This window comes from Zalophus californianus, chromosome X (assembly GCF_009762305.2).
Source record: "Zalophus californianus isolate mZalCal1 chromosome X, mZalCal1.pri.v2, whole genome shotgun sequence".
Taxonomy (NCBI): domain Eukaryota; kingdom Metazoa; phylum Chordata; class Mammalia; order Carnivora; family Otariidae; genus Zalophus; species Zalophus californianus.
Window position 1 is genome coordinate 14,116,019 of NC_045612.1, and position 14,429 is coordinate 14,130,447.

Genomic DNA, 14,429 nt, shown 5'->3' on the forward strand with positions numbered 1-14,429 from the left:
CTATGAAAAGGCCAGAGGGGCAGCAGAGAGTGGCCTTTGAGCGTCCAGTGAGCAAGTGAAAACCTCAAGTAATGACACGGTGGAGGGTGAGTGGTCATTGTTCATAAAAACTAATCTCCGGGTTTTACATGTAATGAGGTGTCTATTTTTTAAGTTCATACAGTGCATGAAAGTGTTTTTACAAGAATTGTATTTTATTTTATCACTTGAAACAGAATTTACATAGAATATGTGTACATCTTTTAAAACACTTATTCAACCACTTTTAACTCTGATGTTCTCTCAAATGTATGATCATTAGACTCATTGGTGTTTCATCAGAGAATGAGATTGATAATTGTATTTACAATGGAATACATACACAGATCCATTCATTGATATTTCATAACCCCTGAGAACTGCTTGTTTGGCATGTCTTAGGCCAGAGAGTAGCTTATAGGTAATGTTCCTATTTATTTGTCCCCAAGAGAGGACAGGAGGATCTCTTCCCCTGGAAGAATCACAGCACTCTCTGATAATCCCTGCTTCGAGTCCTTTCCTGGAATGAGCCAGGGTATAAATACATAATAAATGAAACCAACATGCCCACTATTTCTCTGTATTCTTGTTTACCGTTTCCTTCATCACCCCTCCATCTTCATGTCAAAGCTCTGTGCCGTTAAGTTTATGCCAGTTGTTATGTCACACCCCCCCATCGCCTTTGCTGTCACCTTCTCACCTAGCGTGAACGAAGGCTTCTGTACCTCCTCATTTTCGGCTCCACCCCAACTACCACCATCGTCCCCGGAACGCAACAAGCCTCGGAGGCCCCCTCCCCCTCCCCCCGCCCCCCGCCAACTTTCTGGCCTCCCCAGGGTCTTAGTTCCTCAGAGCCAGCGAGGAAGCCTTCTTGCCCCCACTCCCTCAGCCAAGCACTCCCAGCAGGGCCACTCCCCACACTGTTACCAGTGGAAACCACTCCTCCGAAACCACTGATTCAAGCACCCCGCACTGACCGCATCCTCTATCCCTCCAACTCTCCACTGAGCTCATTCTCCTGCAGAGTTCACGGACGACTTCAACCCAGCATGGCTACAATTGAGAGGAGCCAGAAGCAGGCCAATGGAATTCACTTCTTTATTGGCGTGTGCAGGTGTTGGCAGCACAGGGCTCCTTCTGGGAGAGGTTTCGGCACTGGGTGAGGTGGTGTGGACTCAGGTATCAGCAGCTCTTGCTGGATTAGAACATTTCAGAGACCTGAGAAGTGGTGTCATCCTCAAAGAGGAGGCTGGTTTGCATGTTGTTGTCCATGGCCGTCTGCACCCTGCAGTTGTGGTGGGCCTTGTTGCCCACCAGCTCCAGAATGTTGGTGGCCACGTACTTCAGGATGGCCGACAGGCAGACCTGTCTGGAGAAGCTCAGGTTCTGGGCAGGGTGGCTTTCCTGCAGGAGGGGTTCTTCATGGCTCACGGGGAAGTGCAGCTTGGTTTTTGTGGAGCAGGAGGATGTCTGCTTCCCCAGCCTATAGGAGCTCTGACCACTTCTTTTCCCAGACATGGTGTTTTGCTCTGATCGGCCTACCTTGATTGTCCAGCCGGCCTGAGCCTCTCAACACACCAGTCTCCAGTGCTCACTCGTGCCCACTCTGTCCCCACGCTCCCGCCCCTCATTGGTCAGGGAGCAGCCTTTGTGACATCATAGATGTTGCTATGTCATTGGTGTCCCCTGGGCCCTGATCAGGCCTCAGCCTAGAAATGCGTGTGCTAGGTACTCGGTCATCCCGATGACTAGACCAGAATGTGACACCAATATGCGCACCAGCGTGGCTGGTAACACCTAACGTGGATGAGGGAGAGCAACTGGAACTCTCATACGTCGGTAGCAGTGTGGGGGAAGGTTACAACGACCAGTGGAAAAAGCCTGACAGTTTCTTATAAAACTAAACACACACGTACTATATGACCCAGCCATTTTCTTCTGGGTATTCAAGAAATGTAAAAATCTATCTACACATGCACGCGCGCACGCACGCGCACACACACACACACACACACACACACACACACACACACACACACTATGCACCAGAATGTTGATATCATTTTTATTCAGAATAGCCAAAACTGGAAATAGCTCAGGTGTTCATCAACAGAGAAAAGGATAAGCAAACCATGGTATATTCATAAATTCAGCAATAAACAAATGAACTGATGCACACAGTAACAAGGATGGGTCTCCCAGGTACTATGCTGAGTATAGGAGCCAGACACAAGCATATATACTGTAAATGTATGTGTATATGAAGTTCTAGAGGAGTCAGAATTCTGGTTACCTCCAAGGTGGGGGAGGGGCAGAACAGATATGAAGGAAACTTTGTGGATATAGGTGTGCATCGCATGGATGTAGCCATCTTTCAAAATTGTGCGGTTGAAATGTGTACATTTTCACATATGCCATTTTTACTTATAAAAGAAGTGTATGGGGGCACCTGGGTTGGTTAAGGGTCTGCCTTCAGCTCAGGTCATGATCTCAGGGTGGTGAGATCGAGCCCCGTGTCAGGCTCCCTGCTTCTCCCTCTCCCTCGGCCCCCCCTCCCCCACTCTCTCTTTCCCTCTCAAATAAATAAATAAAATCTTTAAAGAAAAAAAAGTATATGAATGTAATAACCAAGTAGCTTGGGAAGCGCTGGGGGCGGATATAGATGAAACAGAAGTGGCAGAATGTTGGTACTTGTTGAAGCTAGGTGAGGAGCACAGGGGGTTTCATTATATCATTTTGCTGCTTTTTTCCCCAAGATTTTATTTACTTATTTGACAGAGAGAGACACAGCGAGAGAGGGAACACGAGCAGGGGGAGTGGGAGAGGGAGAAGCAGGCTTCCCGCAGAGCAGGGAGCCCGATGTGGGGCTCGATCCCAGGACCCCGGGATCAGGACCTGAGCCGAAGGCAGACGCTTAACCGACTGAGCCACCCAGGCGCCCTTCATTTTGCTGCTTTTATGTTTGAATTTTTTATAATACAAAGTTATGAAAAAGAAACAAAGGATGAAAGAATGAAAGAAATAAGGCAGATGTTAGTAATCGTTGTCTAAGAACCCTCTTCAGCCCCATCACCTCTAATAACCGGAAGAGCATATGCGAGAGCACCTATTTTCCATCCTTGGCCTGAAGCATATACTCCTGAGTTCATTCAGCACACACACACACACACACACACACACACACACACACACACACACAGCCAGCAAAAAATAACTAGAACAACTTATTCCAGTATATTAAAGTGCTTAGCTTCAGGTGGTAGGATTATGAGTGATGTTTACCCTGTCTATATTTTGCTGCATCTTCCAAATGGATTATTATGAATATACATTTCTAATCAGAAAAGTAAACCATACAAAATTTTAAAATGCCATTTTTCATTGAGTTTCTCCTGTATTGTTACTATGGTTTCAAAAATTCAACAGGCTTCACCACATTATCACTCTCAGGAAAAGCAATGCTGCTAATCGTATTATTGGTTAGCAAAAAAGCTTTTGCCAAGGTATGAGCCTCCAGGGTCCTTTTTTTGTATAGATAAAAATGCAGTACCACACAGGAGATCTGCTTATTAGACATTGGGCGCGCTCTCTGTAGAACCAAAATAACTCTTCAGAAATTTCCTGCCAAATTCACAGCTAAACTGTTATGCAAATGTAACTACATCTAAATTAAAAGTGCTGAGATGATACAGCCAACCGACTTTGAAGTTTGATTGCTTTCAGTGGTGTAGGCAGAAAGGTTGGGATGTTTCAAAGTAAACAAGACTCATCACGCTTTATTTTGTTCCCTGTTTGACCGGGGGTGTACAGGATGCAGGAAAGCCAGCGTGGTAAATGAAAATAACATAGAGTGAAGGAGTAAGGAAAGGGTAGGGTTAAGTGTCTGAGGGAAGAGCATCGAAGCCCTCAGAAAACAAAACTGGGCATGAACTTAATTGCAGGCAGAATCCGTAAGCCTTAGTACTCTACCTAAAAAAGGGATGCCCGCCTTTGAATGATATATGTGAGAAATTCTCATTATTTAACTTTCTTGCGTTTGTCTTGCCTTCTCAACTCGATTTTAAAATAGCTAGCTCCCAAGAGCAAGGAATCTATCTTTTACTTCTGGCTACTTGTCATTGAGCCAGCTATAAGCTCTAAAAGGGCACACTAAATCCTCCATAGTTAGACGCTTTGAACCGAGCCCAGTGCCTCAGACATAGGAGGCACTCAGTATTTGTTGAATAAATGACAGACTCTTCCCAATAGCATATTACCTGGTGCCTTGCCCACAGTAGGAATTCGGTAGGTCTGTGTTGTCGTTCACCATTGATCCGTGTATTCATCCCATGAATATTACTCGGTGTCTGCTATGTGCCAAGCACTCCTCTAGGTGCTGGAGACATGGCATTGAGCAAAGTAAATTACCATCTAGACAACATAACAGAATATAATTTTTAGTTTTCATTGACATCATGACAACCATCCCCCATTTTAAATGTTGCCATGCTAAGCAAATGGGTCGACATTTCACTCTTGCGGCACTTCACGTGGGTAGGTGAATGTGATCAAAAGTGGTTTAAGGTGATACTTAGAAGCATACGTAATTCTTGCAATTGGAGGACTTTCCAAGATAACCCATGAGAATTGCTACAGAATACACAGTTCTTGAAGACTACATCCTCTGAACCAGGAGAGAGATGGTTTCCCATAGAAACAGAGCTTCCTTTTATTGACAAAGATGAATTGTTCCACTATGACTCTCCTCTTTCTAATTTCCTGGCTAGTCGAGATCAATCAATACTCCTTAGACAGTACCCATTTAAGGCTCTGACAAGTGTTATTTTTTAGAGGCCATTCTTTAAGCTTCTCATTAATGAAAAGCAGTACTGTAGCATTCATTGCTACTTCTACTCTGTTTCCTGGCCTTGCTCTGTCTGGTCCTGGTATTACAAACAGCTGAAATCAGGACATTGCGATATTATGCAAATGTGCTCTGGCAGATTGAGCTAAGAATAGTGTACATTGGGCTAGTTCAATTTATTTAGTGTATAGATGAATTTGGCATTTTTTAATTAAAGAACTTTACGGACACTTAAAAATATCTCTGCATTAGAAATGTGGTTCCTCACGAAGGTTAAATAAACACCGGTCTGTGGAACAACTTTAAACTGGCTGAGGTTAAAAGTAGGAATTCAGAGCAGAAGAAAAAAGAGGGCATCCGGAAAGCAGATATTAGTGTTTTTCATGATGTCCTTTTGGATGAGCTCCAGAAGCATGGGCTGGATGCCCAGTAGAGCTTGGTGGATTCAGCCCTGGTCAATTTACTGTAGCCAAAAGGTGCTGATTATGGCTCACTGACACCCTGGAGGGAACTTTCTAGTGTCATACTGCAGAGCTGGAAATTTGGGCTTCTCTTGTTCAACAATTTTTTAATGACTTGGAGGAGGACATTCATAACATATATGTAAAATCTGCTTATCACAAGAATTTGGTAGGGACAGTGGATGGATTGTTATGACATAATCAGGAGCCTTAAAGATCTCTCCAGGCAGACTTTTCATCTGAATCTAGAAGATGAAACTTGATTGATATAAATAAACATAAAGTTTGATTATTTATGTTGAACAGAGAGCCCATTTCTTATTCCAGGGGAATTCTTTTTCTTTTTTTTAAAGATTTTATTTATTTGAGAGAGAGAGAGAATGAGAGATAGAGAGCACATGAGAGGGAAGAGGGTCAGAGGGAGAAGCAGACTCCTCGCCAAGCAGGGAGCCCGATGTGGGACTCGATCCCGGGACCCCAGGATCATGACGTGAGCCGAAGGCAGTCGCTTAACCAACTGAGCCACCCAGGCGCCCGGGGAATTCTTAGTCAAAGATCAGAAGACACTTCTTTCCAGGCCCTAGATTAGTTGATTGATCATTTTCATAAGGTGGCAAATGAAAGATTTTGGACTCAAAAAGAAAGTTGAAAGTCTTTCAACAAAGGATAATAAAGGAAATACTTATTTATTGACTTATTTTTATTAGTATTAAAGAACAATTCATTTTTCCATGTAGTGGTTTTTCAACTCTATGCTGGTAACATTTTTTTTCTTTTTCAAAAGAGTGTGGAAGGTGTAAACCCCACTGCTCTCCACCTTGTCAGGAGAACCAAGCTCCTGGAGCATTAACTATTTATTGCATCTTAGGGGAGAGTACACCTGCCTCCTATAACTTGTCTAATTGCCGGTTTTCCTTTTTCATTTGGGACGCGAGAAGTGGGTTTCCTCTGTACTTAAAACATTACAAAGTAACCAACATACATATAGTCTCAGGACAGAAAGCAAGATGGAACGTTTTTGCAGAGCATCTCATGTTTTGTTCCCTTCCCTGGTAAAGCATGTGATGCCTAAATTATCATTTGGAAATAGGATGGCCAAGTACTGATAATACCACTTTCAAGGAATCTGAATGAGAGTCTATTAAGCCCATTTCTTTTTTTTTTTTTTTAAAGGATTGTCACAGGGCACCTGGGTCCCTCAGTCTGTTAAGGGTCTGCCTTCGGCTCAGGTCATGAGGATCGAGCCCCACATTTTCGTTTCCGGGCTCCCTGCTCAGTGGGGAGCCTGCTTCTCCCTCTCCCTCTGCCCCTCCCCACCCTCCCCACCCCCGCTCGTGCTCTCTCTATCTCTCACTTGCGCTCTCTCTCAAATGAATAAATAAAATCTTTTAAAAATATAAAAATAATGGATGGTCACATGGAAAATGACCAAAACCTCCTGGCTTGGAAAGACAGGATTTTTCAAGTGTCTCCTGGCACAACACTAAAAGGAGCATAACTTGAAAAAAAGAATAAGCCACATAGGTTTTTCATTTACTGAAAGTAGATATGAATAAAGTACAAAATGCAACTTCCAAAAAAGCTAGTGTAGCCTTGGTTCTGTTAACCAAAACGGAATGTCTGAGGAAAACGGGTAATGGTTCTGCTTTGCTATATACTAGTCAGATCATCCTTGTGTTCTGTATTTTGTGCTGGACGCTGTATTTTATGAGAGACTGACAAACGGGAGCATATCCAAATGCTGGAAAGTATGTGATCACTACGAACATTCTGGAAAGTATGTGATCACTACGACCTTATGAACAAGTCGGGGCTATAAGCTCCTTGAGGATGAGACAGCACAGAGAGACCATCAGAGGCCCAGCCTTCCCAGCTGTAGCAGCCCTTAGAGCTGGAGACGGGCTAGAGAGGACATCTAGGAACAACCAGTTCCCCAGCCAACCCACCACCAGACTGAAAATGCATCTCTGCAACTGGCAGAATGTGGACCAGAGATGAGCCATGCCACCTGAGCCCTGCCCAGATTGCCAGCCCATGAAATCATGAACAAATAAACGGCTGCCGTGTTATAGGGCAGTTCGTTATGCAGCAATAGAAACTGGTATGTGCTTTTATCTAGCAAATATTGCTTCTAAAAATAACCCTGTGCAAGACATATGTACACATATGACCCCTACAGTATTTCTATTAAGGATCAAAACAGAACAAAGAAGACTGGTTAAAAATTATGGCTTATCCAGGTAATGGGATACTCAGCACTGGAAAGGAATCGGGTGGTTCGCCATTTATATATGTGAAAGATGTCTAAAGTATGTTGTTAAGTGAAAAAACAGTGTTCAGAACAGCAGGAACAGTTAACCACATTTATGCAAGTAGACAAGCAGAGGCATACACGACAATGTTCTATACACAGAAACCATCCTGAGGGATGCGCAAGAAACTGGGGGCAGTCTCAAGCTAAGGAGTTAGGCTGAAAGTTGAGACAGGAAGAGGACTTCGTGCCTTTTATTCCTTTCAATACTTTTTTTTAGTATTTGTTTATTTATTTTTTAAGATTTTATTTATTTATTTGACAGAGAGAGACTCAGTGAGAGAGGGAACACAAGCAGGGGGAGTGGGAGAGGGAGAAGCAGGCTTCCCGCAGAGTGGGGAGCCCGATGCGGGGCTCGATCCCAGGACCCCGGGATCATGACCTGAGCCGAAGGTGGATGCTTAACGACTGAGCCACCCAGGCGTCCCTGTTTTTTATTTTTTTTAATTTTCTTAGATTTATTTATTTATTTGAGAGAGAGTGAGAGCATGAGCACAGAGGGAGAGGGAGAAGCAGACTCCCTGCTGAGCAGGGAGCAAGATATGGGGCTCGATCCTAGGATGCTGGGATCATGACTGGAGGTGAAGGCAGACGCTTAACTGACTGAGCTCCCTAGGCACCCCCTTTTCAATATATTATTTTAAAGATTTTATTTATTTATTTGAGAGAGAGAGAGAATGAAGGGGTGGGGTGGAGACGGGCCGGGGCGGGGGGCAGGGTAAAGCAGACTTCCCGCTGAGAAGGGAACCCCAGGCAGGGCTCGATCCCAGGGCACTGGGATCATGAACTGAGCTTGAGGCAGATGCTTAACTGACTGAGCCACCCAGGCACCCCAAAACGTGTACATTTTCAATGAATTCAGTTTATTGTATGTAAATCCTATCTAAAGTTAATTAAAAAGAAATATTAGAAAGTATACTAACCGGAGTACACAGGAGGGAAGCAGAAGTACTCTGCTAGGTGCTGGGGATACAGTGGTGAGCAGAAAAATGCCTTTGGTCTTTTTCATGTTGATTACAGGTTATACGGTGAAGAGGACCACAAGGAAAATAATCCTGGAGCGTTACCGACTCCAAAAAAGGACTAGCAAGGAAAGCCGAGGTTTTAGGAGAGCCCACACTGAAAGAGCTTGCCCTAGCCTGTGAAGTCAGGGGAGGAAGGTAGAAATTGGTCCAAATAGGTGGGGAATCATGAACTCCCCTAACCTTTATAAGCTATATGTCTCCTTTGGCACATGGCACGGCACAAACTTTTAGTGTAGGATTGTCATGCGTAGATATCTTCACTCCCTACCTAGACTATAAGCAGCTAGAGTCTGGAGCCCACGTCCCGTATCTCTTTGTTCATTGTATCTCCCTCTTACAGTACTTACAGGAGGGTGGACACAGTAGGCAGTTCATATTTACCAGTTGACTACTTTGCCTGCAGGCCAAAGAGACTAGAGGCATCCAGTGTTGCCTCCTGTGGGGGCTAGTGGCCGTGGGAGGAAACAGGATGCTTGGCCCTCCACCCTTCCTCCCCGTCCCTTTCTAAGGCCAGATGCACCATGGCTCTTGGCTGCCCCTTGCTTCTGGCTTTCCTGGTGCCTCTCTCTGGACACACCGTTTGGGGGAACTTTTAAGACAGCTCTGCCTTGTTCGCCCAAGCATTTTCATTTTAGTTTTTCACTTCACAAATTTGATCTGTGCTTTGAAACTCCTCTTACCTTCTAACTCAATCAAACAATTCAGTCACTTTGACAGCCATGGACACATGGCGAGGGCTCAAGAAATATCTATCAGTCAGTCGAAATGTCAACCTCAGCCCATAAAAGGGCTCGTTCCATTGTCCTAGAACACGAATTCAGCGTCTATCTGAACCTGAGCTGAAAATAGCTCTCCCAAAGTTGTGCCGGGGTGCCATGTTTACACAGCCCCGGATTTAACCGTGAACCACGTAGAGCTTTTAACCGCCAGGATTGGGGATTGTAACAGTGAGACTACATGTCACCTGTCTTAACATGCTGTTTCAGGTCACCGTTTGGCCAGGTTGCTCTATTGTGTGAAAATCGGCCATTAGCACTGGCTAAAAATAGAGAAGTGGCTCTTCTGTTAGATCCACGACTTTAGAGGTGTAGGGATATGAAAATGGTTGATGTCCTAGAACAAAGAGAATATCTCACAGACTTGAAGAAAAAAATTTCCCAGAAAGTGCAGGGGGATTTTTTTTTTTTTTTAAAGCTACAAGCAGACAAGCCATAAATGGGATTGCCCTCAGCATGACCATTGATTACTTTATTGGCTGCTTATTCAGTTAAAAGTCTTTTGGCGATAGCTCTTCTAACTCAGCCTTGCTCTTTAAAAAAGAAAATTAAGAAAAGAAACGGAATACTTTGCATAACCGCTAATTATGTAAATTGTGCTGGGGCGGTTATTTCTTATGTAAACAAGGGCATGAAAACTAAGAGGAGGATTGAATTAGTCTACAAACTGGAGTTCTATACTAAATGTCAGAGTCCTTGACCCTCAAAATACAGCATCTCTTCAGGCCGAAGCCACTACGCTTTAGAATACTGACAGGGCATGTTCAAAGTTAATATAAAGGAAAAGCATAGACCTCCAGAACTTCAAATCAAGGAACATTGCACTCCCAAAACTGCATCAATGAATCATGTTATGAGGTGTATGCTGTGGCAGATTGGCTATTATTCATGTCACTGTGCTGTATTAGTCTCGATGTTGACATGAAATATAAAGCCAGCCATTTCTGCATGTAAAAAAATCAGAGTGATGGTGTAATGGGAGAGATTGTAAGTAAAATATGGCAACAGCCAGTTAGCATGAATAATTAACTTTGCCAGGAGGCCCCAGGAGCCAAAGGAAACTAGGATTTGGTGAAGTACCTTTATATTTTAGATAATTATTTTCTTCGCCACTTTGTAAAGTGTCAAAGGCTTCATTCCTTTCAAAAGTTTACTTATTTGTCCTTACTATTCCAATAAGGATAGATTTCCTTTGCTTGAAAAGCGCTTTTGCTTCTGTTATCTTTTTTCATTCTCACAACAGCCCTAAGAAATTGGCAAGAAAGGTGTTATCCTATTTTATGCTTGGGGAATAGAAGCCCCTAGAAATTAAGAACTTGCACAGCGTTGTCAGCTAGTATGGGGAAGAACTTGGCCCTGCTGACACCTTGGTTTCAGCTCAGTGAGACTAATTGTAGACCTCTGGCCTCTAGAACTTAGAGTTCAGAGAACACATCTGTGTTGTTCTCAGCCTCTCAGTTTGTGGCAATTTGTTATAGCTGCAATAGAAAATGATTACAGGGAGATATATAACCAGATAATAAAGTGAAATGTGAGTGTCCATTTTGTCAGCATATATACTAAACCTGGAGCCATAAAGAGAAGAGTGGCCTGAAGCGGAACCGCGAAGCGTTTCATAGTAGGAAAAGGAGAACAGTTTAATAATTTGTTCTAGAAAAATAGGCTACCCATATGAAAATTAAGTACATGTGGATTTCTACTCCACACTGCATACAAAACTCAGTTCTAGGTGGCTTGAAAGTCTAATGTGAAAAGCAAAACTTTTATTAATCTTCTAGAAGAAAATCCAGGAAGATATCCTATGAGTCTAGAGTAGAGAAATAGTTCTTTAAGGAGACAAAGAAAACGTACACTGTAAAAGGAACAACTTGATAAATAGAACCACCATGATTTTTAAACATTTGAATACAAAATAGTAGGTTTTTTTTTTTTTAAGATTTCATTTATTTATTTGACAGAGAGAGACAGTGAGAGAGGGAACACAAGCAGGGGGAGTGAGAGAGGGAGAAGCAGGCTTCCCACTGAGCAGGAAGCTTAATGCAGGGCTCCATCCCAGGACCCTGGGACCATGACCTGAGCCGAAGGCAGATGCTTAATGACTGAGCCACCCAGGCGCCCCCAAAATAATAGGTTTTTAAATGATAAGACATACCACATGTTGGGAGAAAATATTTGCCATGCACATATCGAAAAAAAAAAAGATTAGCATCCAGAATATGTAAAGAATGCCCACAAATCAGTAAGGAAAAGTCACTCCAATAAATGAAGGTATGATTCTAGCTCATGCTGTGGTGGCCCCACAGAGAAGGGACTGAGGAAATGAAAATTCTGCCCTCCATTCAATTTCCTTCTGATGCTCCCCACGTGAAACCCAACAGAAGTGGCACAAGACCCATCAGATTTTAAGTCTAACCATTTTAAGTGTTGGAGAGTTTGGAGACCAAGGGCAAATCCCATACAATTTGGATGGGAGTGTAAATTCCTACAGTTGCTTTGGAGAGCAATCTGGCAATATTCATTACAATTTAGCTCATACATATTTTACTTTTTTAAAAGATTTTATTTGTGAGAGAGAGAATGAGTGAGCATGAAAGCCCTGAGTGGGGGGAGGGGCAGAGGGAGAGGGAAAAGCAGACTCCACACTGAGGGTAGAGCCCGACCCAGGACTCAATCCCAGGACCCTGAGACCATGACCTGAGCTTAAGGCAGATGCCCAACAGACTGAGCCACCCAGGTACCCCTCATACATACATTATGACCCAACAATTGTACTTCTATGTATATATTCTACAGAAAGATATACACTAGTGCAGCAAAAGACAAATATAAGAAAGTTAATGGCATAATTACCTTAAAACGTGTTTTGAAAAACAATCCATCGATTAGAAGAATTCATGACTACCTTTGATAGACTCAAGCCTGAATATGTAGTATATGAAGGAGACAACACAGGGATTCTCACACACACCGAGTAAAAGTGCACATCACAGAAGGATGCTTTCAGTATAATTCCATGTAAGGTTTTAAAAACGTACCAAATCATACTATATGGTGTATCGTTCTACGTCTGTGTGTAGCTGAATGATACAGAATTGCATGGAATGATGGACATCAATTCAGAATAGTAGCTACCTCTGAGAGTTATGGAAGGGCTGCCTAGGAGGCTTCAATATACTGATGCGGTCATTCCTTTTTAAACTGGTGATGAGTAAATAAGTGATCAAATATTATTTTATCCAATTTTATGTCAGATATATTTTATAATGCTCTTTCAAACATGAAGTGTGACAGGTGCTAGAAAAGAGATATGCCCAGGGGCCTCTGAGAGCACAGAGGAGGGGCCCATAACCTAGACCCTGTCAGGATGGTCAGGGCAGGATTGCTAGAGGAGCTGGCATTCATCAAATGGTTTAGGCCATCGTAAAATCTCCATGACATCAGTGCAGGAAGAAATCAGTGTGGTGTGGCTACATCACTGAGGAGCTAGACTTTACATGGGCCCGAAGGAACAGGGGAAAAATTGCAGAGAGAGAGCAGTAGTTGGAAGTAAGTAGTTAACTCGGAGAGAGGGGACAGGCACATTTCTAGAGAGAGCATGTTTCCGTGCAAGAGACAAGTTTTAGCCAGTAGGGCTTTAAGTTTGATTCACTTAGTAACTAAAAATGCCCTGAGCAAAATTTACGCTCAGTCCAATAAAGAAAAGTTCAAGGTAGGGGAATTTGTTTGGTTATGGTATGGCCATCATCCCTTCAATGTGTTTTGTGCTCTCTTGCCTACAAAGCTTGTCTATCCTCACAGACCCGAGAGGTAAGAGGACAGGCAACATTATCCCCCTGCTTTACAGGAAACAAGTCAAAGCCTTAGAAGGATACAATGACTTGCCCAAGGTTACCTGACTAGTAAGTGATGGGGTCAGGCCTAGAACCAGTTCTTCCAGGTGCAAGTTCAAAGTTTATTTTACTAACGTCTGCATATTATTCCACATTTTCACAGCTGAAGTTAGATCAACAGTTGAACACATTGTCTTACATAAACACGAATCAACTGAAGAGCTTTTTAGCAGATTTGAATGGAAAGAGAGTGCTCACAGACACATTTCTGGTAATTTATTTGTACAAGGCAATGATTTATTGCAGTGGAGTGAATTGCCCAATCCTTTGGGAAGGGTGGGTTGGTAAGTAATTGGGATATTCCAATATGCATAACCTTTTTAAAAGTACACAGCCTGATTAAAAGTGTAATCTTCCAGTAATAAATGGTTCAGAGGTTACAATTCTTCTATTAGACTGAAATTCTATAAATGAAATTAATGAAATAAAGCTGATGAGGTCTTTTAATAGAGTGGTTATGAAAATTGTCCTTTGGCAGATTGGTAAGCCTGTCTGTGAGCCCACAGAGGGGACAAAGCATGATCTCAGTGCAGTTGTAGGTGACCAGTTGGGTTTAAAAGATTAATTTTCCCAGATTTTATACTCAGAGAGAGCCATATAGCACAAAGGCCAGTAGCCAGGGCACTGAAGGAGAAATGGTGCTGAAATATATGGATGACTTCACATTTGGAGACCCATTCTGACCCTGACATTTCACTTGATATTATGGGGGCAAACAAAGGCATGATATAAGTTCTCTGCCTTCAAGAAGCTTACAGTTACATTTGGGAACCATAAAACATTGCAACACAGGAAATTTTGAGGTATCCACTGCAAGAACTGTTTGGAAGAAAGTAATTACAATGCCTAGCAGATAGTTGTTACTCAGTAAAAATAGGTGGGGTGGCATCTTGAGAAATCTTGTGCCAGTGGTTGGCTTCTTTGTAAAATATTTGAGAAATAAGGTGAAACCACCATGTTTCTCCGATGGTTTGAGCCCCACACAATGTGAAAGGCAAGAAAGGACAAAATGGCTCCTGGACTGATTATTCAATCAACAAAAAGGCTTCTGAAGCCATTGATTTGCAAAAAAGGATGCAATTTTGTTTAAATTGCATCTGCCTTC

The 14,429-nt window shown here is 42.9% G+C and overlaps 1 protein-coding gene across 1 annotated transcript; it reads right to left on the minus strand.

Annotated features, from left to right (window-relative positions):
* Positions 1 to 1,218: 1,218 nt before the first annotated feature.
* On the minus strand, positions 1,219 to 1,536 carry LOC113930528 (histone H2A-like). Its single transcript, XM_027607637.2, has one exon. It carries the CDS (start codon positions 1,534 to 1,536, stop codon positions 1,219 to 1,221), a length of 318 nt encoding a protein of 105 aa, XP_027463438.2.
* Between the last annotated feature and the right edge of the window lie 12,893 nt (positions 1,537 to 14,429).